Source organism: Phaenicophaeus curvirostris, chromosome 6 (genome assembly GCF_032191515.1).
Source record: "Phaenicophaeus curvirostris isolate KB17595 chromosome 6, BPBGC_Pcur_1.0, whole genome shotgun sequence".
Taxonomy (NCBI): domain Eukaryota; kingdom Metazoa; phylum Chordata; class Aves; order Cuculiformes; family Cuculidae; genus Phaenicophaeus; species Phaenicophaeus curvirostris.
The window spans coordinates 52,987,558-53,014,440 of record NC_091397.1 but is presented as its reverse complement, the minus strand read 5'-3'; the positions used below and the strand labels follow the sequence as shown (position 1 = coordinate 53,014,440).

Sequence of the window (26,883 nt, the reverse complement as noted above, 5' to 3'; positions counted from 1 at the left end):
CCAGTCACTCTAACTCAAGACATTTAGAGGAGTACACAGAAGTGAGAGACACTATGTGCCTCCAGTAGTTTCAAGGTGCTCTGTCTCATCCTTCCTTTTGAAGGCCATGACTAATTTTAGTTTGAAAGTAGGTGTCCTCTCACTTTTAATTTTTTGGAAGCTGTTTACCAGGAACTATAGGCAGAACTTACAGAACATCTCATAGGCAAGTTATAGGGAAGAAGGAAAAGTCCTTAGTTCCCTTTAGAGTAAACGGCATTCGTGCCTTCAGGCTTTTCATTTACCTACAATGCCTAGAAACGTACTTTTTAAGGAAACGTGAATGGTGGAAGATCTCCAGTAATCACATGCCTCCTGGAGCCAGAGCTTTCTGCTAATCAAATATTACAAGATATGCAAAAAAAAATCCCACATCCCATGCCCCCAGGATCAAAAGGGTTACTAACACCTGATTTACATCTGTACCTAATCTCTGCCAGACCAGGAGGTGTTTGACACTGAAGCATGTTGACTGTCTCACCCTCTTTCCCATTGGACAAAGATCCATCTTGCAGCAAAAAAATGCCACAGTCTGTGCCCACTAGCACCCGTGCCAGTAATATTAGCAAAGAGACATCACAGACAGAGCTCCCCTTTTAATCACAGAAACGGTTGTTTTCTTTCAGTGTCAGTAGTCGTTCCAGCCCGGGCTTTGTACATGTTATCCCTGGACTATCGAAAACTTCAAGTGCTGCTTCCCCTGCAAAACCATATTTCTGGATGAGGAGACAACTTCAGTCTGCCAGGTGATAATTTGGCATCCTTATGTCCATGTTAAAATCCCTGCAGCTGTAAATATTTATTGAATATGAAATATACTCATGCACTCCAGCTAGCACATTGCCATATGAATAAACCTAACCTTAAATAAATCATGTACACTCCATCTTTTATTCAGTTTATAACATTCTTGATTCTTGCTCTGCGCTTTTTTTAGCTTAATATGGTTACTCAGAAGCATAGCAATTCCTGGTGTGCTTTGATTTCTTTTCTAACACGACATTTTGCTTCTTATATTTCACCCCTTATAGCTTTTGCAAAGTTTCGATTCGATAGGACAAGAACAGTGAGGGCATTAGGACCAAGAGAAAGACGCACACATTGCTCTGTATTATATCTGGCAACGTGCTTCGTGACTGAGTGCTGTAGTTATGTGTGAAACAAAGTCAGGGACCGACTAGTTCTCATCTGTTGATCGCAGTTAACTTGAAGCCTCGGAACGGGGGAGAGCTGTCAGATCTGCTTTCAGAGATAAGGTGCTTCAATACAGGCAGCAACTGGAAACTTTGAAGAAGCTGGAACAACTCTGGAAGGAAACTATTAGAAACGGAATTCCTTTTTGCTCAAGATTTGAACAGGAAAAAATGAAAAACTTTAGTTACTCTTTTCATCAGTTAAACCTGCACTTTTCTAACTAATCTGGGACTCTGTATTATAAAGGATCTGCTTTTTCTCACTGGATCCATGCTACCTTTGACTACAGTAAGTGCAATATTAATAGAAATTTTCTGGTTTGCCTGTGAATAGAGAGGGAAGCATGAAACGGCATCAGTGAAACGTTAGGGAAGCAAAAAAAAGCCTCTTGGCAGATAGTGAAAACCAGGGCTTTGCTGCAACCCGAGGACTGGAGTCTGAGAAAGATCCAAGTGATATTTAACATGACCATCTGTATCGTTTTGTCACCAACAGTATGTTCTTGAGGAAGAAGTGCAGATATGGATCACGTAAGCTGCAGTTTCTCTTGTTGTTGCTGATGCTGGGCTTTTTGCTACTGATGGTTACGATGCTGAACCCACCACCCAACAACCAGAGCAAGGAAGGGGCTTTCCAGCCTGTGGAGTTCAACCCCCGGGAAGGGTACCCGATGGACTTTGCGGAGACCCAGGAGATGCTGGAGACCCAGGAGGAGAGCCAGCAGTACTACCCTTTGGATGGGCTATCCCCTTTCATCTCCCTGCGGGAGGACGAGTTGATCGTGGCCGTCGTGTCGCCCACTGGGAAGAGGAACCAGAGCAAGGCCAGGAAGGGCTATCGCGTGGTGAAGCAGCACAGCAGGCGGCCAGAGGCGAGGGCAGAGGGGGACGCGGACCCCCATCTCCCGCAGGATGGGGAAGGGGCTGCTGCGGGGGAGCAGCCGCTCGGCCTGGAAACCCACGGCTTTAACGAAGCGCTCAGTGAGCGGATCTCTCTGCGCAGGGAGCTGCCTGAGGTACGACACCCGTTGTAAGTAAAAAACAGCCTATTTCATCTCTGGGACATAGCTCGTCTCTTTCCCCATCGCTGTCCCCCCACCACGAACCTCCCTTCCTCCAAACCCCACGTCTTCCTCATCAAACTCCTCTGGATAGTGGTATTCCCCACGGTGAGGAAATGGGGGAGACAGAAAACCCCTCACGTCCCGTTCCCTGGAGCCAGGGGTGCTTCCAGCCACCCTCCCACAGTCCCAGCCCCGCACCCGTTGCTCCCGCAACCACGGCAGCCCCCGGGCATCCCGCACCCCTCGGCCACAGCGGGGACTGCGAGGAAGGCAGGGGGGCAGCTGCTGCTCCCCAGGGACCAAGGGTCAGGGAGGGGAGGGCAAAGGATCGCGCTGTGCACCCCGCATCCCTCATCCCACACCCAACATCCTGCACCCCGCATCACTCACCCCACATCCCACATCGCGCATCCCTCACCCTACATTGCACACCCGGCACCCGCACCCCACGTCCTGTACCCCGCACCCCACATCCCATACCCCGCATCCCACATCCCACACCCCGCATCCTGCATCACGCAACCCACACCCTGCAGCCTGCACCCCACATCCCGCACCCCACATCCTGCACCCTGCATCCCGCATCCTGTACTCCACACCCCACATCACACATCCTGCACCCCGCATCCCTCACCCTGCATCCTGCACCCCACACTCTGCATCCCGCATCCTATACCCTGCATTCCGCATCCGACACCCACACCCTGTGCCCTGCATCCCGCACCCCACATCTCGCATCCCGCACCCCACATCCTGCACCCCGCACCTGCATCCCGCATCCTATACCCCACACCCCGCATTGCACACCCCACATCACACATCCTGCACCCCGCATCCCTCACCCTGCATCCCGCACCCCACACCCCGCATCCTGCACCCTGCATCACTCACCCCACATCCCGCATCCCTCACCCTGCTCCCCGCACCTGCATCCTGTACCCTGCATTCCGCATCCGACACCCACACCCCGCACCCCGCATCCCGCATCGCACAACCCGCATCCTGCACCCCTCATCCCGCATCCCGCACCCCACATCCTGCACCCCGCACCCGCATCCCGCATCCTATACCCCACACCCTGCATTGCACACCCCACATCACACATCCCACACCCCGCATCCTGCATCACGCATCATGCATCCCGCACCCTGAATCCTGCACCCCACATCCCGCATCCCACATCCTGCACCCCGCATCCCTCACCGTGCATTCCGCACCCCACACCCCGCATCCCGCATCCCGCACCCCGCTCCCCGCACCTGCATCCTGTACCCTGCATTCCAAATCCGACACCCACACCCCGTGCCCCGCATCCCGCATCGCACAACCCGCATCCCGCACCCCACATTGCGCCCCCCGCACCCGCATCCCGTACCCTACACACCGCACTCCGCATCCCGCACCCCGCTCCACGCATCCACAGCGCACCCGCATCCCGTACCCTGAATTCCGCACCCCACATCCCACGCCCCGAACCCCACATCCCATACCCTGCATCCCGCATCCCGCACCCCGCACATCCCGCCCCCCCCCCCCCCCCCCCCCGCCCCGCTGCCCGCGGTCCCCGCAGAGCCCGCAGCGAGGCGGCGGCGCCCCCTGCCGGCCGCGCGCTGCGCCTGCCCCGTCCCGCCGCCCCCCCAGCCCCGCGCCGGCCCGTCTGTTCATGGCGGCGGGAGGGGGGAGGGCGAGGAGCACGGAGAGCCAGGAGCATCCTGGGCTGCATCGAAAGGTCGAGGGAGGGAGGTGGTTCTGCCCCTCTGTTCGCAGAATCATAGAAGCACCAGGTTGGAAAAGACCCACTGAATCATTGAGTCCAACCATTCCTATCAAACACTAACCCATGCCCCTTAGCACCTCGTCCACCCGTCCCTTAAACACCTCCAGGGAAGGTGACTCAACCACCTCCCTGGGCAGCCTCTGCCAGGGACCAATGACCCTTTCTCTGAAAAATTTTTCCTAATGTTCAGCCTGACCCTCCCCTGGGGGAGCTTGAGGCCATTCCCTCCTGTCCTGTCCCCTGTCACTTGGGAAAAGAGGCCAGCACCCTCCTCTCTACAACCTCCTTTCAGGTAGTTGTAGAGAGCAATGAGGTCTCCCCTCAGCCTCCTCTTCTCCAGGCTAAACACCCCCACCTCTCTCAGCCGCTCCTCATAAGGCCTGTTCTCCAGCCCCTTCACCAGCTTTGTTGCTCTTCTCTGGACTCGCTCCAGAGCCTCAACATCCTTCTTGTGGTGAGGGGCCCAGAACTGAACACAGGATTCGAGGAGCGGTCTCACCAGTGCCGAGTACAGAGGGAGAAGAACCTCCCTGGACCTGCTGGTCACGCCGTTTCTGATCCAAGCCAAGATGCCATTGGCCTTCTTGGCCACCTGGGCCACTGCTGGCTCATGTTCAGTCGCTGTCAACCAACACCCCCAGGTCCCTCTCCTCCAGGCAGCTTTCTAGACAGACTTCTCCTAGTCTGTAGCTGCATAGGGTTGTTGTGCCCCAAGTGCAGGACCCAGCATTTGGCCTTGTTAAACCTCATGCCATTGGTCTTGGCCCAGCGGTCCAGCCTGTTCAGATCCCTTTGCAGAACCTCTCTACCCTCCAGCAGATCCACAGATCAGATCATATTCCTCTCTTGTGGGACCTCATCTGGAGTACTGTGTCCAGTTCTGGAATCCCCAACATAAGAAAGACATGGAGCTGTTGGACCAGGTCCAGAGGAGGGTTACGGAGATGATCAGAGAGCTGGAGCACCTTCCATATGAGTACAGGCTGAGAGAGTTGGGCTTGTTCAGCCTGGACAATAGAAGTCTCTGGGGAGATCATACAGCAACCCTCCAGTACTTGGAGGGGCTACAAGGAACCTGGGGAGGAACTATTCACAAAGGCTTGTGGTGATAGGACAAGAGGGAATGGATATAAACTGGAGAGGGGCAGGTTTAGACTAGACATAAGGAGGAATTCCTTCACAATGAGAGTCGTGAGACGCTGGCACAGGTTGCCCAGAGAAGTCGTGGATGCCTCATAGATGGAGATCATAGAATCATAGAATAGTTTGGGTTGGAAGGGACCTCAAAGATCATCCAGTTCCAATCCCCCTGCCATGAGCAGGGACATCCCACTAGGTCAGGCTGCCCAAGGTCCCGTCCAACCTAGCCTTGAACACCTCCACCTGGCCTTGAACACCTCCAAAAACAGTTGTAACTGTTCCTCTCCATGGAAATCTTTAGTAAAAGGCAAAAGACTTATATGATCTGAAGAGAAACCAAAGCACGTTCAAGCAGAGGTGTTCAAAGCTTGCTTGGATGAGGCTTTGCACAACCTGATCTGGTGGAGGTGTTCCTGGCCATGGCGGGGGGTTGGAACTTATTACAGTCCTTAAATAGGGACTGTGGTGTTCTGGGAAGAAGAATGTGGGTGAGGATCTTTTTCCCTTGCCTTCTGTAACCAAAGCTATTGTAGCTTTCCACTCCAGGACACAGTGGAAAGATATGCCAGAAAACATTTTAAGTAAATCATGGAATATATATAGTAGTTTTTCTGGTAGTCATTTTCACATGTTTAAAGGCAGCTGGTGGCTGTAATATAATGGGGCAATCTTAAGAAAGAGAAATGAAATGGAGCGTTTTCTACACTTGCTTACTAGGATCAGTGTTAATTTGGATAATTCCACTGAATAGTGAAATGCTAATATTATTTCTGTTACTTTTCACCATGCTTCACTGGCAGCTCTTCGAACTGTGTAATGTTCAAAGGAGGAATGATGACTCTGGTTTACTGCCTGTGATGTCAGCCAAAAAAGAGTTTTATTTTGGCAGCTGAAGGGCCATCCAGCAAGAGACAGGTTTAGTTAATACTAATCTCAGTCAGATTTAAGCCATGCTTGGGTTTTCCTGTCTGACTAGTTACAGCCTAAAGAGCTATCAACACCACAGCTTATAGAGCACTGATTGAAACCACAGAGCTGAACATCTGGGGCTTCACAGTTGTTCAGATCTAAATCCAAATCATAAACCTGCAGCAGAGGTCTTCCTCTAAGCCAGTCCTGTCCTTTACAGCACAACACACAAACCACAACAATATTTTTTTGGCATAATTCACTCCGAGGCCCGAGCTCATGACTGGTTTTACACTAGTGTAAAATGAGAGCAAACCAGTAATGAATCAGATTGTCTGTTCCTCCATTCTGTTTGATTCACATCGTTCTAATAATGTCTGTTATTATTTAGCTAGAGAGAACCCAATCAGTTAGAGAGATTTCACTGAGTTAGCTCTATGGACTCAGACTTTCTCGTGTCACTTGAAATTAGATAGCAAATTCTTGGTACCAGGAGCTATGCCTGCTAATTGTGAAACATTTCCAAATACCAGGCTTGCCAAACTTCACATTTCAATACTTCGGATTTACTCTTAAAACAGGGGTGTAACTCATGAGGCAAATGCCATAAGATATACCTAGCTGCTGTTCCTTAGAAATTCACATAAAGAGGTCCATTGGGTTTTGCACTGGAGCAATGAGCAGCATGACTACAGTATTTTTTATGTGCAGAGTACAGGGCTCTGCTGGAAATAAACCAGAGCCTGCAGGCTGGGCTGTGCCTTGACAGCCCCATATCCAACAGCCTTACCTGGAAAGCGATACTTTAGACCTCTCTCACCAGACCCCAGCTTCTAGCATGGCCCACATGTCTTTGCACGCCTTCCCAGGTCAATGTTTTGTGCTAATTTTCAGAAAGGAGATTCATAAAACTGTGTCTTTTCCAGCACTCCTACTGATCCCACAGTAAAACACCCTCCAATGGATGAATTGGGTAACTTGTTCTGCCCCATTTAGTTTGAGTACCAGTTTTGAAATAGCCAGGGTCTCTGGGTGAAACGGCCTAATAACTTATGAAGCTGTACTAGAAAGTTGTTCTTCCACATTAAGACTCATCCTCTGAGGTACCTTCATCCCTCAGAGGGCTTTTTGCTGCTATCAGTTGATCCAGCTGCCGTTGACACCCTGCTGGGACAGTGGACATTGTGACTTTTATGATGGGTTTCTGACTGAAGAAACGGTCTGTTTTCCTTTCTTGGGCTCTAGTATTAAACATATCCAGGGAAACAGAAACTCACAAGCTGCCTAAAAAAGGTTTTGAGTTTCATTACAAAAGCATAGCTTCTACTCAAGTGCTTTGGGGAGCTAAATCTCAATAAGACATTTTCCTGAAGGTGAGTGGGAGTCCCTGTCGGCGGTGCCTCTGCCGTGTCAGAATTGCTCTCCTCTTCCTTGCTGCTTGTGACGCTTCCATATTTTTCATGAATTGGGTTAAATCACTGTGTCTCATCAGTCACAGCCCTGACTTTTTGAAATGCCAGCTTATGATGGACGGTCTATGAAACTGCTCCAAATTACAGGGAAGGTATTTCTGTATACCAGTACCCTTTCACATTTTTCTGAAGATTAGATATCTATATTGTAAGTCGTTGCCAATCTCCATGGCAACTGAGCACTTGCCACCTAGGTTATGTGTTCAAGTACAGTTATTTTCAATTCTTTTCCAATTAAGATTCCACAACAGCCTTATTTTCTTGCTATAACCACAGTACTAGCAACAAGACATCTTAGTATTAAGGTGCAAATTATAGGTGCTTGTAGCAGTACTGAATGTTCCTGGTTGGAAGCTGCCTCGAAGTAAAAGGACTGCATCAGACCTTTACTTTTTTAAATTACTGATTCTGCCTAAAATTAAAAGCACGAACAAGTCATGAGAGTATTGTTTTCTCTTTCCTGCTGAAAATGGAAACAATTATTCCATATGAAATTGTGAAATAACAGCACTGTTGGTGACAGAAAATTAGTAAACAAAGGACAACATAGTTTCATTACAGTGTAAAAATCGTCATGAAAATTTTCCTTTGTATGCAAAGATATTGATGTGAAATATTGTAAACGATAATAAATTATAATAATTGTGCTCATTTAAAATTTATATTCCCAGAAATGTATCTATAGCATTCATTTATTTGTATTTGTTATTAAATCATTCAGATTATGTATTCTTTTCAATAATAAGCGGCTTCATGCCTGTCTAGTGTCTAGCATCACAGACTCTCAGTCCAGGAACACAAGCACTAAGTAAAAAGGTAAGAAACACAGTAATATTAAAACAATCTCACTTACATGAGCTTCTGCTGAGTAGCTAATTGTTTAACAGCCACTGCAAAGTCTGCGTGATGATTTGACTGGCAGTACAAAAATGATGAAATAACAGGAGGCCACATGCAGCCAATTCTGTAATTCCTTGAAGGATTTCTTGCTGCCAGAGATTAAATGAGTTAGGAAACTGGCTCAGGAAATGAAAAGATTTTAAAACGTGTTTTCTAATGTGAGCGAAGCAGATATACAGGCACATACACCCTTTGAGTCTGTACAACAGGCATTTAAAGGCCCTTTCTGGAAAATGTGCATCCTCATGCCAGTAAAGAGTGTCCTGTCTCTCTGAACCAAGGCTAGTAAGTCAGAAAATGCTTTTTGTCATGAATGCAATTTGTAGGTCCTTTGCTTAGATTTGTGAAACAGCCATTGTTTGATGAGGGTTTATAGTTTTCATATAAGTTTCTGCGATGATGTATAGGAAGTCTTTTTCATTCTTAACTGCTTGAGTTGTTAAAGCAACAACTAATTCACAGTAATTTTGATGGAAGATTTTTCAATATCATGGATGAAATCTTGGCTCTGTGGAAAAGTGAGGAGCTGTGGGTCCCAGCTGGCACTCTGAAGCATCTCTAAAAGTGGTATACAATGACCCATGCAGCTTACCTGGAGCTGTAAAGTAAACAGAAAAAAATGACATAATGATTATCTACCCAGCTGGGGGCCTCATTCATCAGTGATATATTTTCATTAGAAAAAACAACCCATACAAACTTTATAGGAAAAATGCATTTAAATTCTTAAATGAATCTATATTTGTTTCCATTGCCCAGGTAAGAGTCCATTTCTTTCCTGTACAGGGCTGAGTTGTTTGCTTTATTCACTAGGATCCTGGTCAGGCAGCCTACAGGTATACCGAGTGATTGTGCAGATGAGTTATTTTATTCATTAGCCTTAAAGGTGCTGTATTTTAGTTTGCTCTTTTCTCTGTTACTTGAGAAAATGTGGAAATGGTGGAGCCTGACTGACCTGATTTATTCCTGTCTGCTTTGCTCGGTCTAATTGTCTTTTCATTTTTTCCTTTCCTTCTGGACCACTTCTGTTTGAGCTCTGTGTTTTAAGGCAAACAAAGCAGAAGAAAATATCCCAGAACACAACAAAACTTTCCTCTTTTCGTATTTTAATCTTTATGGTGTCATTCCCATATTTTCACTTTGTATTCCAGTTTTGGACAATTTAATACTTCCTTTGTCAGAAATGAGGCGAGATCTTAAACTGCGTTCAATCCCTGAAGATTTAGGTGTAGCTTACAACTTTGCTCTAAGAAAGAAGTAGCAAATTCTACTAGTCCATTGTCTCCCTCATTTGATCTCATGCAGGTGCCTACAAGAAGAATATGACTCCAGTCTGCCTACTGCTAGTGTCATCATCTGCTTCCACAATGAAGCCTGGTCTACTTTGCTGAGAACTGTGCACAGCATTATGGACACAGCCCCAAAGGCCTCCCTCAAGGATATCATCCTAGTCGATGATCTCAGCCAGCAAGGTAGCCCCCATTTCTCTGTATGTGAGCTTTTTTTTCCCAAAGCTTCGGAGAAGAAATGCTCCTCCTCAAAGAAGTGCATGCAGAGAGCAGAAGGCAAAGAGGACCCTCAGGAAGAAAGCTAAGCAGAGTCCTGAGCTGGCAGCAAGGTCTCACTCTTTCATCCCTAGAATTCAGCTTAGTCTTTCAGATTTGAAATAGGTCTCTTTTTTTTCCCCATCACTCTGGACTTTCTTAGTTTAAAAAAAGATCACAGTATACAAGTTGTAGCCTTCCCACTGGACCAGATCTGCTGTAATAATTTCCAGCTTGGACTTTGGCTGAAGCATAGAGTGGAAAACTCCACATTGCTGAAGTAATCCAAAGTGCTTGGGAAAGCCAAACACCTGTAGTATCTCACTGTGATCTGCACCTTTTTTGAGATGATGAGGGCATCCACCTTTTGCTGAAAGCAGGAGAGGAGGCTGTTATGTTTCCCATAGGAATAGCTTCACACCTAGTAAATCTCAGTTCCCATTAGTCTCTACTTCTCTTTGACACTAAGCTGCCGTGGGAATGTTCAGAAAATGGCCTGCTTGGCCACATGAAACAAATGCCCCCAAAACATTTTACCAGCAAGAAGTAGCATCTTCTACTACCTGCAGCTTTTCTATAGCAGCTTTAATCAAAGCTACAACGCTTCAGTGATTGTTCTGTTTCTGACAGGGCCCCTGAAGTCAGCTCTGAGTGAATACATCTCTAAGCTGGATGGTGTGAAGCTCATCCGGAGCAACAAGAGGCTTGGAGTCATCCGAGGTCGGATGCTAGGAGCTGCACGAGCAACCGGGGACGTGCTGGTCTTCATGGATTCACACTGCGAGTGTCAGAAGGGATGGCTGGAACCTCTCCTAGCCAGGCTGTCCACCAACCGGTAAATATCCCTGTGACTTCTGAGCTCCCTGCACATGCTACTTTCTGCTGAAAGAGATGTATTTGGAAAGATTTGGGTGGATTTTTTATCCTCTTTTGGTTGCTTTTTTCCTTCTGGTCATATTGTTTTATTTTCTATCTTATCACCACACCCTAGCTCTAATATGTGGAAAGCAGGATGGGTCACACAGCTGATAACCCTCACTTTGCACCCAATATCACTGAACTGTCAGAACTTGTATCCAGTTAGAGCTATAAAAAGGCTTCCTGGTGGTCTCAAGCTGTTTGCAAATTGGCAAATTTCCACCAGAGATGCTGCTACAAGACTGCGTTGTTTTCACTTTTTACCTGTTTCAGTGGTGAAGCCAAAGATAAAATGCTTTATCCTCCTGAGCCAGTTTGGTTACATACCCATGTCACCTGTACTATCTCTGCTCCACAGAAAGAATAGACTTTCTGAGCAGCCTAGACAGTTCTAGCTAATCACAGGTAATTTCACTGACACCAGACTGACAGAGGAAAATACAGATTCGTATTTTCTGAGTCTTTCATGTTTAGGTTGGTGCTTGGGCCTGCTCTCTAATGTACAGCTGAGCTCATCTGTGCAGTCCCCAAGTCCTTCAAAGAGATTAAATCACTGCAAATGTTTCAATAATTACATGTCAGTAAATCCTTTATTAAAGGGACTTTTATGAAAGAAAAATTTGTACATTAACTTGTCTATCATTACCCATAAGCCACTTGGGAAAAAATGAATTGCTTGAAGGGGTAAGATAAAAAAAAAAAATGTATCTTTAAAACTCTTACCAGACCATTAAATAGTCATACTGAAGACCTTCAAAGGCACTGGAACAAGCTGCTTTTATGGATGATTATGTTTGCTTATAAGAGAATAATTGTGCGTTTTTAGAAATGAGTACATCATTTTGATGAAAACATTAAGAACACCAAAGAGCAAGAATAACGCTGCCCTGGGATTACAGGACTATTCTTTTCTAAAAGGTCCTTCTTGGAGAAGCAGATTTTTTTTTCTGCTGGTTTATTAGACAGTTTATTATTAATATACTTCATGATTCTTCTGCCTTGAGCTATAGGTTATTGTTGATTTTCATGCTAAGCTCCTTTCCATATCAATTGGCCAGTCCTTATTCAAGGTTGTGTTGATGAAATGGAAAGAGTTACAAAAAGTATCAGAGGAGAGCTGTAATGAAGGAAGAATTACAGTAGCAGGAGAAGTTAGGACCTCAACACAAGTGTAGTGACTCACTGTCCAAAAGTATCCCTGCTGAGGAAATGTAAAGGCACCAAGCCTACTATAGCTTTGAGATTTCTGTAGCACAGTCACTAGGGTATGAGAAAGGGATTCTCTTCCCCTGTAGGACTCACACCCTCATTTATTGCTCCAGGGGAGTAGAATTTAACACTGAATTAGCTAATGGTTAATTGGATCCATGAAACAAGGGTAGAAGAATGTTTGGATGCCAGAATGGTCTAAACCATCCCTTTCTGTATGCTATATCACTCAGTGTGTCTGACCCTGGAAGCTTTGTCACTGCTAGAATGGAGAGCCTCTGCCATTCTCCACAGGGAAGGCATGTTCTAAGGCACCTGGCAATCATTTTCCCTCGCTGTCCTTCTTTCTCCAGCTGAAGAATGGTGATAATAAGACTGACATGATAAGGAAGTTAATTCATGATTTCTCCTGAATTGCTTGTTATGTTTGCATAGAAATCACTGTGGAAATGTAAAGCGCTAGCACAGTCAACTTGGCTTCATTTAGCAGTTGAGGAGCTGTTAAATTGAATCATGTGTACACCCTGAGACTACCCAAACGAGGAAAGTACAGAGTAAAAAAGCTTACAGTGACTGGTGAAATATCCATCATTCCTCTTCTTAATGTACCAATCAAGCTGCAACGCATGCAGTTTTGCGGGAGAGTCAGGATGGGAAAGCACTTAGTCACCTAGAGTAAATGAGTTGCTTGCTGGCAAGGAAAAACGCAGCTCAGACCTTTGCAGGAACTTAGAGGAGCTGGAGGGAGATTCTGACTTTGAGAACTGGTGATTAAGCCTAATTTCCTAGACTTCTGATCAGTTCTACCACTATTGTTGTGATGTGTCTTAAAGCAATGCTGAGAAATCCCTGCCCAAACTGAGACCTCACTGTGAATTGAACATACTCACAGAAAGGGAGATATCCTCAGTTCTGAGTAGCCTGTGGTAATGGCAGACAGGACAAATGTGAGAAAAAATATTCCAGTTTTACAGGTATGGAAATATTTGACAGGTGTTTGACTTGCTCTATGTTATGACATTTCATCTCCCTACGTAACGGTTTTATTCACTCACCTAATCAAAATTTAATTTCCCCCAAAATATCGTGTCTCTCTAAAATCATTACACATACATTTACAGGCACTTTGACTGGGACAAGTTCTGTGAACCATACCTAACAAATGGACTGGGAAGCTGTGCACCAGCTCAATATATTGCCTAGAGAATGGTTCAATGGTTTGTAAAGCATTCCTTGACATTTTGATTATTCAAGGATGAATACCGTAGGCACCTGGGCAAACTAGATGAGCTGCCCCACAGATCATTTAATTTGACAACTGTTTGTGTTCCAGGCTAATTCCAGGTGAGTAGCATGGTGCATAGTAATGCAGCTGTGCAATTATTACAACCATCTTTTGAGGAGTTTGCCTTTTCCAGGAAACTGCAGGATGCAGCTGCTATTTAGTATTTGGTCCAAAGGCAGTGAAATGCAGAGGGGTCGTATAATTAGCTGTGCCGTGAAGCCCCGAAAGGCTAAAACGATGACCATCTTGCTGCAGCAGGATGATTTTTGAAAAAACGATTCAAAGTGTAGTTCCTGAGAACACTTCATGAAATTAAAATGAGCCTTGATTATACTCTTGATAAGGAATTCTACTAGGAAAAGGCATAGGTGCCAGGACTGTGGCAGTGAGGTGGCTTTCAAAGGGGTGGCTTGCCCTTAGGACCTTTTCCCTGCTCCTTATTGCAAGTTTTCCACTCTGCTGGTTGCCTAAACCATAGCTAAAAAAATTACATTAGGAAACAGAAGCCTGTAATATCATTAAAAGAAGCCTATTTAGTTTCTAAAATTCAAAGCGTCTCTACTTAGTACCATGGTTGTAGGTCACTAATCTTTAATGAATATGCTGTTAAACAGAATAAGAAATGAACATAGCAATGGAAAGGTATCTCATCTGCTCTTTGCTCCCATTCAGGAGTGAAAGGCATCCTCTGCCCGTAGATACAGGAACAGAAACTGTGTTCTATTGTCCAGAAAGTTTCTGTGTGTTTGTAGTTTTATGGTAGTGCACTAGAAAGAAGAGAAACATTTCGCGCTAAAGTTACACAGCTCCTTCATCTCTTTTCATATGATTCTCCACTTCTCAGTGGCCCATTCCTCATACCCCAGCTTTTTAGAGCTACCCCAGCTACCAAATACATAAGCCATCCGTTTTCTACCTTTTCACAGGCTCAGGGAAGCACAACGTTATTCATTCAGAGATCACGTAACCCCAGCATCTGAGCATGCATTTCCATGCCTCTCTCCTTGTTTTGAAAACCTTCCATCTACTTCATGTGTAACAGCCTGCTTCCTGGGTCTTTTCTTTTTGCCTGGTCCTTTTGTATCCTCCATTTGTCAATAACACTCACTTAAAATTCAGTAAATTAATGCTCTGCGCGGTATATTATGTGGGCATATGCTATCTCCTTACAATCTTTCACAGTTGATTAGGATCAGTAGGTGACCTGTTTTAAAGAAGTTGAAGTAAAGAAACTGAAGACAAGAATCTGGAGCCAAAAGCAGGTATTACTTCCAGAAGTAGAAGCAATGAGGATTTAGGCATGATTCACAGCACAGTTCATTGACTGCCCAGTCTAAAAAGGTATGAGATGTTCCTATAGATTTTGGTAGCCCACATAGAAATTTGAATATTCTAACAAAAAAGGAAGGTTCGTAGGTTTGGGCTTTTTAATAATGCATTCCCTTAGCACTCTATCTAGCACTCAAACCAGCTCTCTATCTAGCAGGTTTGAAGTAACTGTTTAGTGCTTATCATATGAGTAGCCCATCAACTCGAGGAGACTGTTCATATGCCCTGAGTTAGTCTGGAGATGGTCCGTAAGGCGGTATTTAAGTAATTTAAGTGATTAAGTAATACCATAGCTTTACCGTTCCTGATCACTGCACTTTATCTTCTTATTAACCCTATCTTATTTCAAATGTTATGCATTGCTGTTTCCCTGAAGACTCCAGCCTGTCAGCAAGATGCTGATGTGAAAAAGTGAAAAAGCAGCGTGCTGTGGAACCAGCGAGGGTTCTCAGCTTACTCAAGTTTTCACTACAAGGAACTTGGTCTGCCTGGATTTCCTAACTATATAATATTTGCAAGAATGATCCACGCTGAAACTGGTTGAGGAAAATACAGAATTTTCACGTTTTGTTTTTTTATGTTCCTCCTTATTGAAAGGGTGTTTTAAACAGATTAAAAGCTTTTCCCTTCCAAACAAAAGAAAGTATAAATCAGTAAATAGCACTTTATAAAAACAGTGTATCTGAAACTTCAGAACAGATACGTTAATTAAATCTTCCTCTCCTCATATTACTTGTTCTAAAAATAGAAAAGAACATAATGTCCATGGTGACTGTAAAGGGTCATGAGAAGACACTTCATTCGCAATTGTATTTAGTCGAGAAAGCCCAAACCAGGAAATTGTTCTTGTTTGGGTTGCTCTTTTTCATGGAACTGTGACCTTTTGTAGTTCATGTGTGTTTCAAGCATTTGAAATATTCACAAATTAGTCAGACAGTTCAAAGTCTTGCTGCTAGTTGTATCTGAATTTCCTGTTTTCCCCTTTCCTTGGATTCCACAGAGTAAAATTAGCAGTAGTTTTCCAGTGTGTGTTTCATTTCAAAGCCCTGAGAAGCTGCTGACTTCCTGCCAGTTACCCAGTTAAAACCAAAAAGAATACCTAATAACATCTTCCAACTTCAATTACCTTCTGCTGCAACTTTGCATTTAGAAACACACAAGCAACAAACCATCACTGAATATGCAGAAAACAGATCTTTTCTTTAAAAAGCATCAATTTCAAAATATAGGTAAAGCACTGCTTAATCAAGATTAAAATTGGACATTGACCAGCTTTACTGGATTCCTCTATTTCAGATCAGAAAGAGGCTCCCAGTATTTAAAATTTTAAGAAAGTGTGTATCTTTTGTTTTCAGTAGAGCTACTCCAGTTTATACTAGGTGAAGATCTAGCATTACACTCTTGAAAACTGTTAATTGTGGCGTTCTAAAAATGCTGCTGAAGTAATAGCTCTAAAACACAGTTCTCAGTTTGTACTGTGTAATTTTGTGGGAAAGGAGATCAGGTTTTATTTTGTTCTTTTATTGTTGAATTTAGCAAAAGTAAAGTGTGACCTACACAGTGAGTTACTTTCAGCTGTCTTAAACACTGTGATTTTCCGTATCATAGTTTGCGGATAGTTTGGATAATTGCTTGGTCCCCAAACCATCCAAATCTATTGTATCACTGCAGGTATTTTTCTTGACTGGCACTGAAGAAACGATGCCCAATGACAAACAAAGCAAAAACGTTCATGAAAAATAAAGGATTATTTTGACAAGAACTACTACTGTGGTGCTTACTCTTAAGAGCATTTTAAGCTTGTGATAAAATACAAACAGAAACTGGTTTATGAACTTGGTGATAAATGTTTTTGCAAAACCACTGGCAGAACAAAATAAGGATAAGTGACCTCTTCATTGCCCTGAAGTGACAAACTCATGAAGCATGTGTAACATCTACAGGAAAATCAAAGGATGGTAAAGTGTGTGAGGCCAAAATCATCTTTTGCTGTAAAATTTGCATTCACGCAGAGCCTATAACTTCAGAGGTTGGAGCCTCTCTGTGAAATAGGTTTATAGGAATACCGATGGTTTACTCATAGCAAAATCCTGAATAGCTTTAAATAACAATGCAAGTTACAGATTATCAATAAATTACTGATAGTTAGACTCCTCACTGCAGTCTCGGTATTTCCATGCACTGAGCATCTGAGCTTCTATCAGCAGGGAAAATAAGAGCACTCAACGTGTAGAGGAGTGCTTGTGCTTGACAGTTTCAAAGAGGACAACCAATGTTGACAAGCAGAAAAGTGAACTTAAATTGTGCTACGGCTTTGATAACAGATGATATTGTCTTTTTCAGAAACAGTGTCGTCTCCCCTGTCATAGATGTCATAGACTGGAAGACTTTTCAGTACTATCACTCTGCGCGCCAACATCGAGGTGTTTTTGATTGGAAACTAAATTTTCATTGGGAACCAGTGCCAGAGCATGAAGAGAAGGTACGACAGTCTCCCATCAGCCCAATCAGGTAACAATCCATCAGCCTGCATGCCTCTGCTCAGCTCAGCAGCAAAACTGTACAATCTGAGCCATCTTCCAGCCACCAGAAGAGAGACGTGGTTACTTGCAGATGCTTCATTGGCATTTTTTGAAGGGATAAGATTTTTGCTCACACTGGATTTGTTTGGCCTTTAGTTATACTTTCGATGTGACCAATATTTTCCACACATTAACACAACTGTTATACAACCTGACCAGAAAAAGCGTGAATGTTTGTAGGGAGAGTGAAAGATAGATCATACAGAGTTGAAGGAGTTGTCTTAATTGTGATCTGTTTGTCTGTTATTTTGGGAGTACATGTATGTAATGTTTCCCACTGTTCTGAGCTTTATTTGATAATTCAGAGTTTGCTCACTTCCCCAAGCAAATTGTAGAATTAGGTTCTGATTGTTCTTTCTTTTGGTTAGATAATTTATTGGTGTGTATATGGAGTACCATTCAACCATAATACCATCTCTCTGGAAATGGTGGGATTTTCACCTTTCACATAATTCCCTATCTAAAACTCAAGGTGTTCACTTCCAAACTTTTGCCTGCACAGGAGTCCTGTGGTAGCTGGTGCGGTGGTCGCCATGGATCGACATTACTTCCAAAACACTGGAGCTTATGATTCTGACATGACCACGTGGGGAGCAGAAAATTTGGAATTATCTATAAGGGTAAGAACCTCAGTTAAATATCAAGCTGTGGTAACTATCAGCTGGTAACTATTGACTATTTAGGCAAACTGGCTGAAAAGGCAAGAAGCAATTTATGAAAGAATGTTTTGGGGTATGGAGAAGATAACTTGCCTCACAGAAATCCATCCCCTTGCTCCAGGATCTGTCAGGACTACACAAGCACAGGCAGCTGCTGTGTGTTAGGATCATTATGTCAGGAGAAGGAAGTTTCACTGGCTGTAACACTCTGCCTGAGGACAGAGTCACTGGTTTTGGCACCTTCTGAAAGCTGCCTCTTCCTTTTTTGGCATGTAACATGCATCAAAGGGAGAGTAGCTTTATTTCCTTGCCAACCTGTAGTTTTAATATGAAATCGTTTATATTAAATTGTTCGCATTTGTTTTTGCTGAACACAAAGAGTAACAGATATTGAAAAGCAATGACAATTGCAAGCACAAAGAGTATAAAGCCTTTAATGTTCTGGTCAAAATAAGGTGTGCCCCCAGGTCTCTCCACTACGCTGCAATTTTTGTGCACAGGAGAACATAGAAGCATATAAATAGACGTACTGGGTCAAATCAAGGGTCCATCTTGCCCAGTGTCTTCTCTGTCTCTCTGTATCTGTGGGGAACAGCATACAAAGAAGTACGTAGTTACACCCCTGCTATTTCCAGAAATGTGCAGATTCCGTGTTTCCAGAAATGTGCGGAAGGCTGCTCCTTTTTGAAGGTAATCTAAATAAGGTAATCTTTTTTTATGCCTTCACCTGTTTCAGACCTGGCTCTGTGGTGGCTCTGTAGAAATTATTCCATGCTCCCGAGTGGGGCACGTCTATCGGAATCACTTTCCCAGTGCCTTCTCCTATGAAGAGGCCATTGTGAGGAACAAAATCCGAATAGCAGAAACCTGGCTGGGCTCTTACAAAGAAAATTTCTACAAGCACGACACAGTGGCTTTCTTAATCAGCAAGGTAAAGACATCTGTAGTGGTTTGTTTGAGGGCAGGAGTGTGTTTTGATGTAGGTGAAGGGGGTATAATAGGGGTGGGGCTGTCTGTATACATTCAATATGTATGGTGCTGGGGATAGTTTTTATGAAACTATCCAGAGAAAGAGCTGTCAGATCAAGAAGGAAAGAGAGAAATTTGTGCCTAGGTGTTATTTGCTGAAGTTATCAAATCTGTTAGGGTATGGTTCCTTCTCCAAATGACTCCTTCTTCATCTTGCCCAACCAGCTGTGATTTGTTTCTCCTCTGATAATACATGGGAGGTTGCAGTGCATCTAGTGGAAGCTGATATCACTGTGTGCTCAAAGGGCCCTCCTAAAGGAACCATTCTTCATCACTGAAGGTCTTCCTCATGTGATTCATGAAGATATTCAATAATATTCCCAGGCGTGTGGCAAACTGTGATGTCTCTCCTACTGGAAGGGAACATATCTGAGTGATCTAGTGGAAAAAAAAAAAAAAAGTCATTTCATTCTATTTTCACTTTTTTTTAAAAAAGCTTCTCCCTCCTTTGTTGTGTAGCAGGTTTGAACTCCACTGACCAGAAGTTTATCAATTGACTCACAAGGGTTGCAGTCATGTAATTGCAAGGAGGATACTAGGCCAAGTCTTTTAAGATGGGCAGTTAGGTCTTTAAATCATTTAATAATTTCCTAAAGGCTTTTATTGTCAACTCAGAAGCCATTTTCTGTACTAAAACCTACAGCTGTCAATGATACAGCTTACTAGCTCTAAGCACCATGACCTTTCGCCTGAGAGTTTGTTCTAACCAGATTATTTCCAGTACTCCTAAGGATGATGCTCCTTCAAATGATCAATTTTACAATCTCTGCGCTCAGCATACCATAACATAAAAGGCCCTTTTATCTGTTCCTTCCTTTCACAGCCAATATTTTCAGTATGTCAGTGCAGTGGGATGTTATTCAAATAATGTGAGCAAGTGATGACATTATTACTGCTCAGCTGCAGAAGGGCCCTGAGGGGATTTATTGCAGGGAGAGGGTGAGCGGAGCCGCCTGTTGGCCAATACAAAAATCTCCATAAGCCTTGGCTGCTGATATTGCCCACTGCAGAAAATAACTAGTGACCCCCATTAAGATTGCTTTATAAGTCTTCTTGGTTTATGGTCTGAATCACATCTTGCACAGGTTGCACGCGGTGTGAACATTAATGCAGATGAATAAGGCTCTTCCCAGATCTCTACTGTTTCAGCCATCATCTCTTTTTTCTCCTTTTCTTGTGGGGTTTGTTTGTTTGTTTAATTTACACGCGGTTTCCTTTCAGACTGTTTTACAGGGATAATTACTTTCTTTACACAGCTTATTTGGCATCAAGTGCAGACTGTCACTGGTATGACAAAATGGGATTTACTGCCATCACCTTCTTCAGCCAAAAGGAAAAGCATTTTACTCCTGTATTTCCCTTTTCCAGGAAAACCTCTTGGATCCAAGTTTGTGTGGTGCCGAATTGCTGAACTTTGTCGGCAGGCTTATTGACTCTAAGACTGATGCTAAACCATGAGGCTCTCTTTAAAGCATTGCAAGTGTTGAGATTTGTCTGTGCTGCTTACAGGGGCTTACAAGGCATGATTGATTCCTACCTTTTGAGAATGATACCCCTCCCTTGATCTCCAAAGCCCTTAATTTGTCAGCGTGCTCCAGACATGTCGCAAAGTCCTTTTCTCTTTCTTACAGATGTGGAGAAACAGCTGGTCTGAGGAAAAGTTGTTTATGGGCAATTCTTTGCTTATGTTACCAATTTTAACTTCTAATGTAGGAATCCAGGCCAGTTTCCTGGAATCCAAAATTGCGTTTTTAAAAATTAGAAACAGGCGAGACCTACTACTGGCAAGAAAGAGGAGAGAGACTCTTAAGGGTGGTGAAATATTTTTATTATCAAGGCACTGAGAGATTTAGAAAAGATTTGTGTGGTTTTAAAATGGAAGGATTAGACATTTAACTGCTTAGAGGTTTTCAGAACCCTGTTAGCCATGTTCAGTGCTAAATACCTTCAAATATTCAGACTGTCGGTCCTTTGCAGTGCAGATACCAGTAGCTGCACCGAGGGTTGAAGGCGCTTGCCTTTTTTCAGGACACAGTTGCTACCAGGAAGCGTGGAGTTGAGTTTGTGTGTATATAACTCAAGGAAACACATAAATCATAGGAAAAGTTTTAAGCCTTTATAGCCGCAAAACGCGTTCACTCTAGATTTAGTAAGTGGCAGATAATAATGTGATTGACCATATTTTGAGCTAAATTCTGTTATCACTTACATTTTCTGACCATGGAGGACTAACAATAAGTGGGAAATTCCTGGGCTGTTAAAGGCCAGGAAATTGAATTTTAACCAGCAGGGCAAATTCTATACTAAATGATAATCTAATACAATCCCACTGATTTCAGTGTAACAGCTATCAAACTTGCCCCTGACTTTTTGAATCAAAAAGATAACAGACTGACTTATCTTGCAATACAATAACAATTTTTAGAGGAAATATTTATTTTCCACAGTGTATGCTACTTATGAAACATTTACTCCTGTTGCACTGCCAGTCAAAATGCTGTTTTAGCACAAAGTTGGGGGAAGGCTATAGCTGGTCCTCAACCTTTGCATGTTCCTGGAAGATGTATATCAATATCTATGACATGCAAGATAGAAGGGGTGGTAGAAATAATTCCTATGTTGTCATTTTAATTTCTAGCATCCCTAACACAAACACACCAGTAACCTTGTTGCCCCTCTCTCTTCTCCATGAAGGCAGAGAAGCCAGACTGCAGTGAGCGCCTTCAGCTACAGAAGAGACTGGGCTGTAGAAATTTCCAGTGGTTTATATCAAATGTGTACCCTGAACTCTCCCAACCTGAGGACACACCAAGATTCTCTGGCAAGGTAAGAGAAAATACACTCTTAAGAATAATTAGTGGTTTTGAAATGTTCAAAGACCCCAGTATCACTTCCATGTACCAAGTACTCGGTGAGCATACAGTGAGAGGCTGTTCCTGCTTTGAGATGTTTATTGTCCACACAGACAAGGCAACAAGGATGGGAGGAGAAACAGAAGGACAGAGTGGACAAACCTTGTCCAAATTCTCACATAAATGTTGAAAGCCTGCCCGGAGCTGATTCCAAATTGCTTAACTTAGTTCAGTGTCACAGCTTAGAGGATCCTATCCTTAGGTTATTTAGGTGCCATTAGTAAAGAAAAAGAATTGTGTTGCCTCATGCAGATGGCAACCACAACAGCAGCTGGGATATCTCTGTGATGTACTTGAAGAGAAAAGAACATGTCTTCAGTCCTGCACTTCCCCCAAGGGCAGAAGGGGTAGCAATAGCAGTTCTTTGACTGATTGTACAGGAGGTAATATTCTAAATGTTTTCTTTTAAAATATATAAGTTGATAATTACCATTCATTAAACTACGAATACAAAGGGATATTTCCCCAACAAGGTCCACTAATTAAGTCACACTGCTACCTGTAGTCAGATTTTACTGTGTCCTTTTACTATTTTGTCTATTCTTTATTATCAAAGTTTACTTGAAAGAAGTGTAAGAACTGAGTGGGGATCACAGGAGTTGTTACATGTTTTTTCCTTCTGGAATATCTTGGTTTTTTTCTGACTACAGTGTCCAGCTGAAGTGCAATTTTCTGTTAACGTAAAAGTTTTGACAGATTTCTTTTAACTATCACGATACTTAAAACTAGAAGTGGATATCTCTATCATAAACAAAACTCACTGGGTTACACTGACCTTTGGAGACATTCTGCCTTTTATATCAGATCGATATGCAAGATCTCGTCTGAAAGAAAAAGATATTGCCTGAATTATGAACAAAAATTTATATCATAAAGAGATATGATCACAAAAAATTAGCTGAAGGATATTTTGTTTGTGTCTGATTATGCATTATTTCAGTATAAACCTTTACTTACAGCTTTACAATACTGGTGTTGGCTTCTGTGCAGATTACAGACCTGGAAGGGCCGTTGCAGAAGGCTCTATCGAACTTTCCCCTTGCAGTGACAGCCTCACCCAGGTACTGTGTACTTCAACTATGTAGGCTCTGTATCAGAGCTAGGGAAGCATCCAGAAGACAGTCACGCCAACATGTAAATGGCTGGGTTGGCATTAGTGGAAACACTGATGTATTCAAAATTAGGCACAAGCTAAGGCAGTGATGCCTGCTGTTCTGCAGCCAAGTGTCATTTGAAAAATGGCAATATTCCCTGTGCCACTGGGTAGATACCCACACTTTTCTCCAGTAGATGACATTAAGTGCCTATTTGTCACTATATTTGGTAGTGTCTGGGGAACAGAAAGACTGAGGCTAAAAAATATGTAAGAATTCTAGAATAACGGGGATGGATTTCTTCATTAGTGCCTAAACCTGCAGTCTAGTGCCTCAAGTGCAGTCGAAGACGGGAGGGAAATTCATGTAGACTTCCAAGCTGGCATTAGTCTGTGAGTTCGTGCATTTAGAGAGGCCAAACTAATACAGACCAACTGCAGATATTTACTCTGAGATCCAAGCAAGTTTTGCTGCTCACACTGAACTCAGGGTCCACAGAGCTTTTCCTTCAGTAAATAGTTTTGCCAGAATTAGCTAGTGGGAGGAAACACTTTGCAGGGTCAAGGCAGTTGGGTCTCCATCATTCATGCTTGGGTTGCATCTTAACGAACATATGTAAGAAATTATTTTTTCAATTAGCACTTAAAAATGAATTTGGATGCCCTTCCTTCACTGTTCAAACAAACCCTCCTTTTTCCAGCACTTTGACTATAACAGCATGAAGGAAATCCGGCTTGGTTCTGCTCCGCTGTTTTGCTTTGATGTCAGACACGGGAAGGTTATCCCTTACAACTGTACAAAGGAGACAGACAACAGCCACCAGCGCTGGAATGTCCAGGAGGTTAGTAGTGACCCTGCCCTGAGGGGAGGGCAGTTGGTGACTGTGGATGATTGACAGGATTCATGTATGAGGAGGGGGGTGAAGTATTTGAAGGGCAAGTTTCACTTCAGTACCTTTTTCACACAGGAAACTTAGGATGCCTGTTGTCCATTTACACTGTCTATGTGAAATAAATGTAGTTTGAAAATACAAACAATCACAAATACAACATGAGTCCTACCTAAATATTTATGTTCTGGTTTTAACTGTTTGTCTTACTGGCCTTAAAGAAATAAAATCCTAATCAATGGTTGTGTAAGTAAGAGCAGAACAAATACTTGCCCACTTCTTTTGGATAGAGGAAGGCTCTGCAAACCCTGAACCCTCCCAAATGAGAGCTCTTTAAGAGTAGGAGATAGTTTAAATTTTTTCTTGCATCGTATGAGAAAAGCAAATATCCTATTAGAGAATCTGATATTAGTAAGTGGACTTCACTCAGCAGAGCAGGAACTCCTCTACAAGACTGAAAAATGTCATGCGCTAGGACAGTGATTCCTGTAGATGTAGGGATGCTGCAGTCCTTAGGTGTTGTTCTTACTGTAATTTGTTTTGATCCCTAAGAGAAGCAATGGCCCTTTTGAAATTTTGTGGCCTGTAGTCCTGTAGCTGACGCAGATGACAAATTTTACCCATAGGAAACAGAGAGTGGTGAAAAAAGAGATTTAGTGAATTTTACACCTACCATTCCTGTCAGCTTCTAGAAACACAGCTTAACTTTTACTGGAAATCCCTTATTTTTAATTTGTCCTTTCTTTCCCTTCTTCTCTCATCTTGTAGGATGGAATGATTGTCCACGTCCTTTCTGGAAAATGTATAGAGGCAGCAAAGAGTGAAGATGAGAAGGACTTGGTTTTGTGTGAATGTAACAAGAATGCAAATCAGGTGTGGCAGTTTGAACGTTCCCATGTGCTACGTCAGAGATGACTGACTGGTCTCTGTGGAGGTCAAGCCTCCAAAATTTAGCGTTACTTCCGTTTGGGATTTAAGATACATTTCCTGCATGGAAAAGAAAGATGCTTATGTTTGCTGTAGCATGCAAGGAAGTTAGGAAGGTCTTTCCTTTGAAAGCCTGGCTCAAATAGTTGTCGCCAGTTCCTGGTTTATTCAGCTCTAGCTAAAATTTCTATTTATTCTGTGAAGCAGGGAATAAAGATACTGTGAGCATCAACGGAGTCTCAACTCTGCTATTGCAGAAGACCATTAAGTTTGCCATTTGAAGGAAACATGGAAAATTGTCTGCCAGACAGCCTGACTTTAGCATATTCTGTGACTTCTGAGGACACAGAAAAACGAATGTTTGTGAAACTTGTGAAACTATAAGAGGACGCCAGCCAAACCAGGATAAGAGTCTAGCCTTGTTTTACGGTGCACTTGACACATACAAACAAAGTAGATTTTGGTTTGTATGCATAAACGCAGTAGATGTTTTCATGTCTAATATCTAAAATTTTGTTTTCCACATAGCAAAATCCAAATTTCTACCCTGTGTGAAATTACACCAAGCATAATTTAACACTTAATTAGGGCCTAACTGCCCTAATTGACTTGGAATATCAACAATCCTCAGTGTCTGGCACACTCTTCCTTTGTCCACAGTCTAATTTGGATGGAAGAATGAGACTGAAACATTAACAACTTTGTTTGTTTGTTTGTTTGCTTTAATGAAATTTAAGAACAACTCTTCAGGCAACTTTTATGGAATGTGGAAGAAGATTGAGCTAAATTAGAAAGGAGGGTAACAATTTCCCTATTTATTTTGAAATGGAATGTGTCAGTGCATCCATTTGCTTTTATAAAGCTATGGGATGAGCTTATTATTGCAGTGACAAAAGTGCTGGCTGAAAACAGCAGATGAAGAGAAACCACAGATTTCAACAGTGGCTGACTAAGAAGAAAATACTCGTGCCTACTTCCACTTGCTTGCAGCCTGAGTTAAGTCTTTCCCGCTGTAAAAATAAGTCTTCCACACTGTCAGTTTTAGCCAAGAAGATCTTTCACATTCTTGCTGTCATGGGTCTCCAAGCTGATCCTCATAAGGCGCTAGCAAGCAAAATTTTCTAAACAAGCTTCTTCAGAGCCTGCGTCCCTGCTGACCTCCTGTCTTTCAAAGGAGTGAAGGAGAGTTGATGTTAGGTAATGAGAATGATCTCATACAGCATGCACTAGTGAAACAAACTTCTGTCAGTATTTCAATAGGGCAATTTCAATTTTGTAGTTCAAACCAATAATGATGACACTTTCCAAGAGCCTGCTAAGACAGAAGTATAATGAAGAACGCCACGCTTGATTTATAGTGTAAAACAATCATAACTGTATCTATTTATTAAAGGGGAAGGGATTCACTAATGAAACTCAATTTAGTTTGGGGATTTTTTTCAAAAGACAGAAAATTTGGTGGGTTTTTTTGTAGAATATACAGCACGCTATTTGAAGTGTAGAGAAAGGAAGGAATAACAGAATATTCTGCTCAAAGCCTTCCAGTCACTTGTTCTTGGTAAATCATAATAAACTGGTTTCAAGCATGTAAAATTGGTCACAACAGAAGACACGAACAGCATTCTATGTTGTGTTGTTCAAAACATTTCCCAGTGGAATCTCTGTTTGCTTCATGTGCTACAGATCCCAAATGAGGTTCAGGCATCTCTCCAACCATCCTAATGATAATATCACTTACTCTTTCTTTGACAGCATCAGAATCTAATACCATTTGCTTGCTGCTGTGTCATTTAAAATTTCCTGTGACATTCTTGAAAATGCTTCAACTTGCAGACAAAAGGATGGTAGCAACTTCTTCCAGAAGACTGAGTGATCTCTGATCATTTCCCAAATCTAGGGTCAGAAAAGAGAATTTCTAAAATTGCATAAAAGCTAAGTGAAATGCTGTTTTAATAACATGTGATGCTTCTATTTTAAATTATAAGTATGCCAGATTTTTTAATTATGTATTA

At 42.9% G+C, this 26,883-nt stretch overlaps 1 protein-coding gene and 1 non-coding gene across 4 annotated transcripts; one reads left to right on the top strand and one right to left on the bottom strand.

The window, feature by feature from the left end:
* The first annotated feature begins 516 nt into the window (after positions 1–516).
* On the top strand, positions 517–26,883 carry GALNT15 (polypeptide N-acetylgalactosaminyltransferase 15). 3 transcript variants are annotated; one of them, XM_069860182.1, is made up of 11 exons: positions 530–785; positions 1,729–2,262; positions 9,800–9,966; positions 10,669–10,873; positions 17,123–17,290; positions 17,864–17,981; positions 18,757–18,951; positions 21,744–21,875; positions 22,921–23,022; positions 23,756–23,896; positions 24,713–26,883. In XM_069860182.1, exons 1-11 carry the CDS (start codon positions 760–762, stop codon positions 24,857–24,859), a joined length of 1,935 nt encoding a protein of 644 aa, XP_069716283.1. In that variant the 5' UTR covers positions 530–759; the 3' UTR covers positions 24,860–26,883. The 3 variants fall into 3 exon arrangements, with proteins under 3 accessions (XP_069716284.1, XP_069716283.1, XP_069716285.1); XM_069860183.1 differs by lacking the exon at positions 24,713–26,883 and having other exon boundaries at positions 517–785; positions 22,952–23,022; positions 23,756–23,870; XM_069860184.1 differs by lacking the exon at positions 530–785 and having other exon boundaries at positions 1,996–2,248.
* Positions 5,483–5,554, bottom strand: LOC138722378 (U5 spliceosomal RNA). The gene has a single exon (XR_011337692.1). It is a non-coding gene; the product is annotated as a U5 spliceosomal RNA (small nuclear RNA).

What these genes read in the sequence shown, in the direction of transcription:
- GALNT15 (XM_069860182.1), top strand. Translation starts at nt 760, where the DNA reads ATGAGGAGACAACTTCAGTCTGCCAG. An exon ending in AGACAACTTCAGTCTGCCAG is followed by an intron (nt 786 to 1,728) that starts GTGATAATTTGG and finishes TGTCACCAACAG; the next exon opens with TATGTTCTTGAGGAAGAAGT. An exon ending in ATTTGGAATTATCTATAAGG is followed by an intron (nt 17,982 to 18,756) that starts GTAAGAACCTCA and finishes CACCTGTTTCAG; the next exon opens with ACCTGGCTCTGTGGTGGCTC.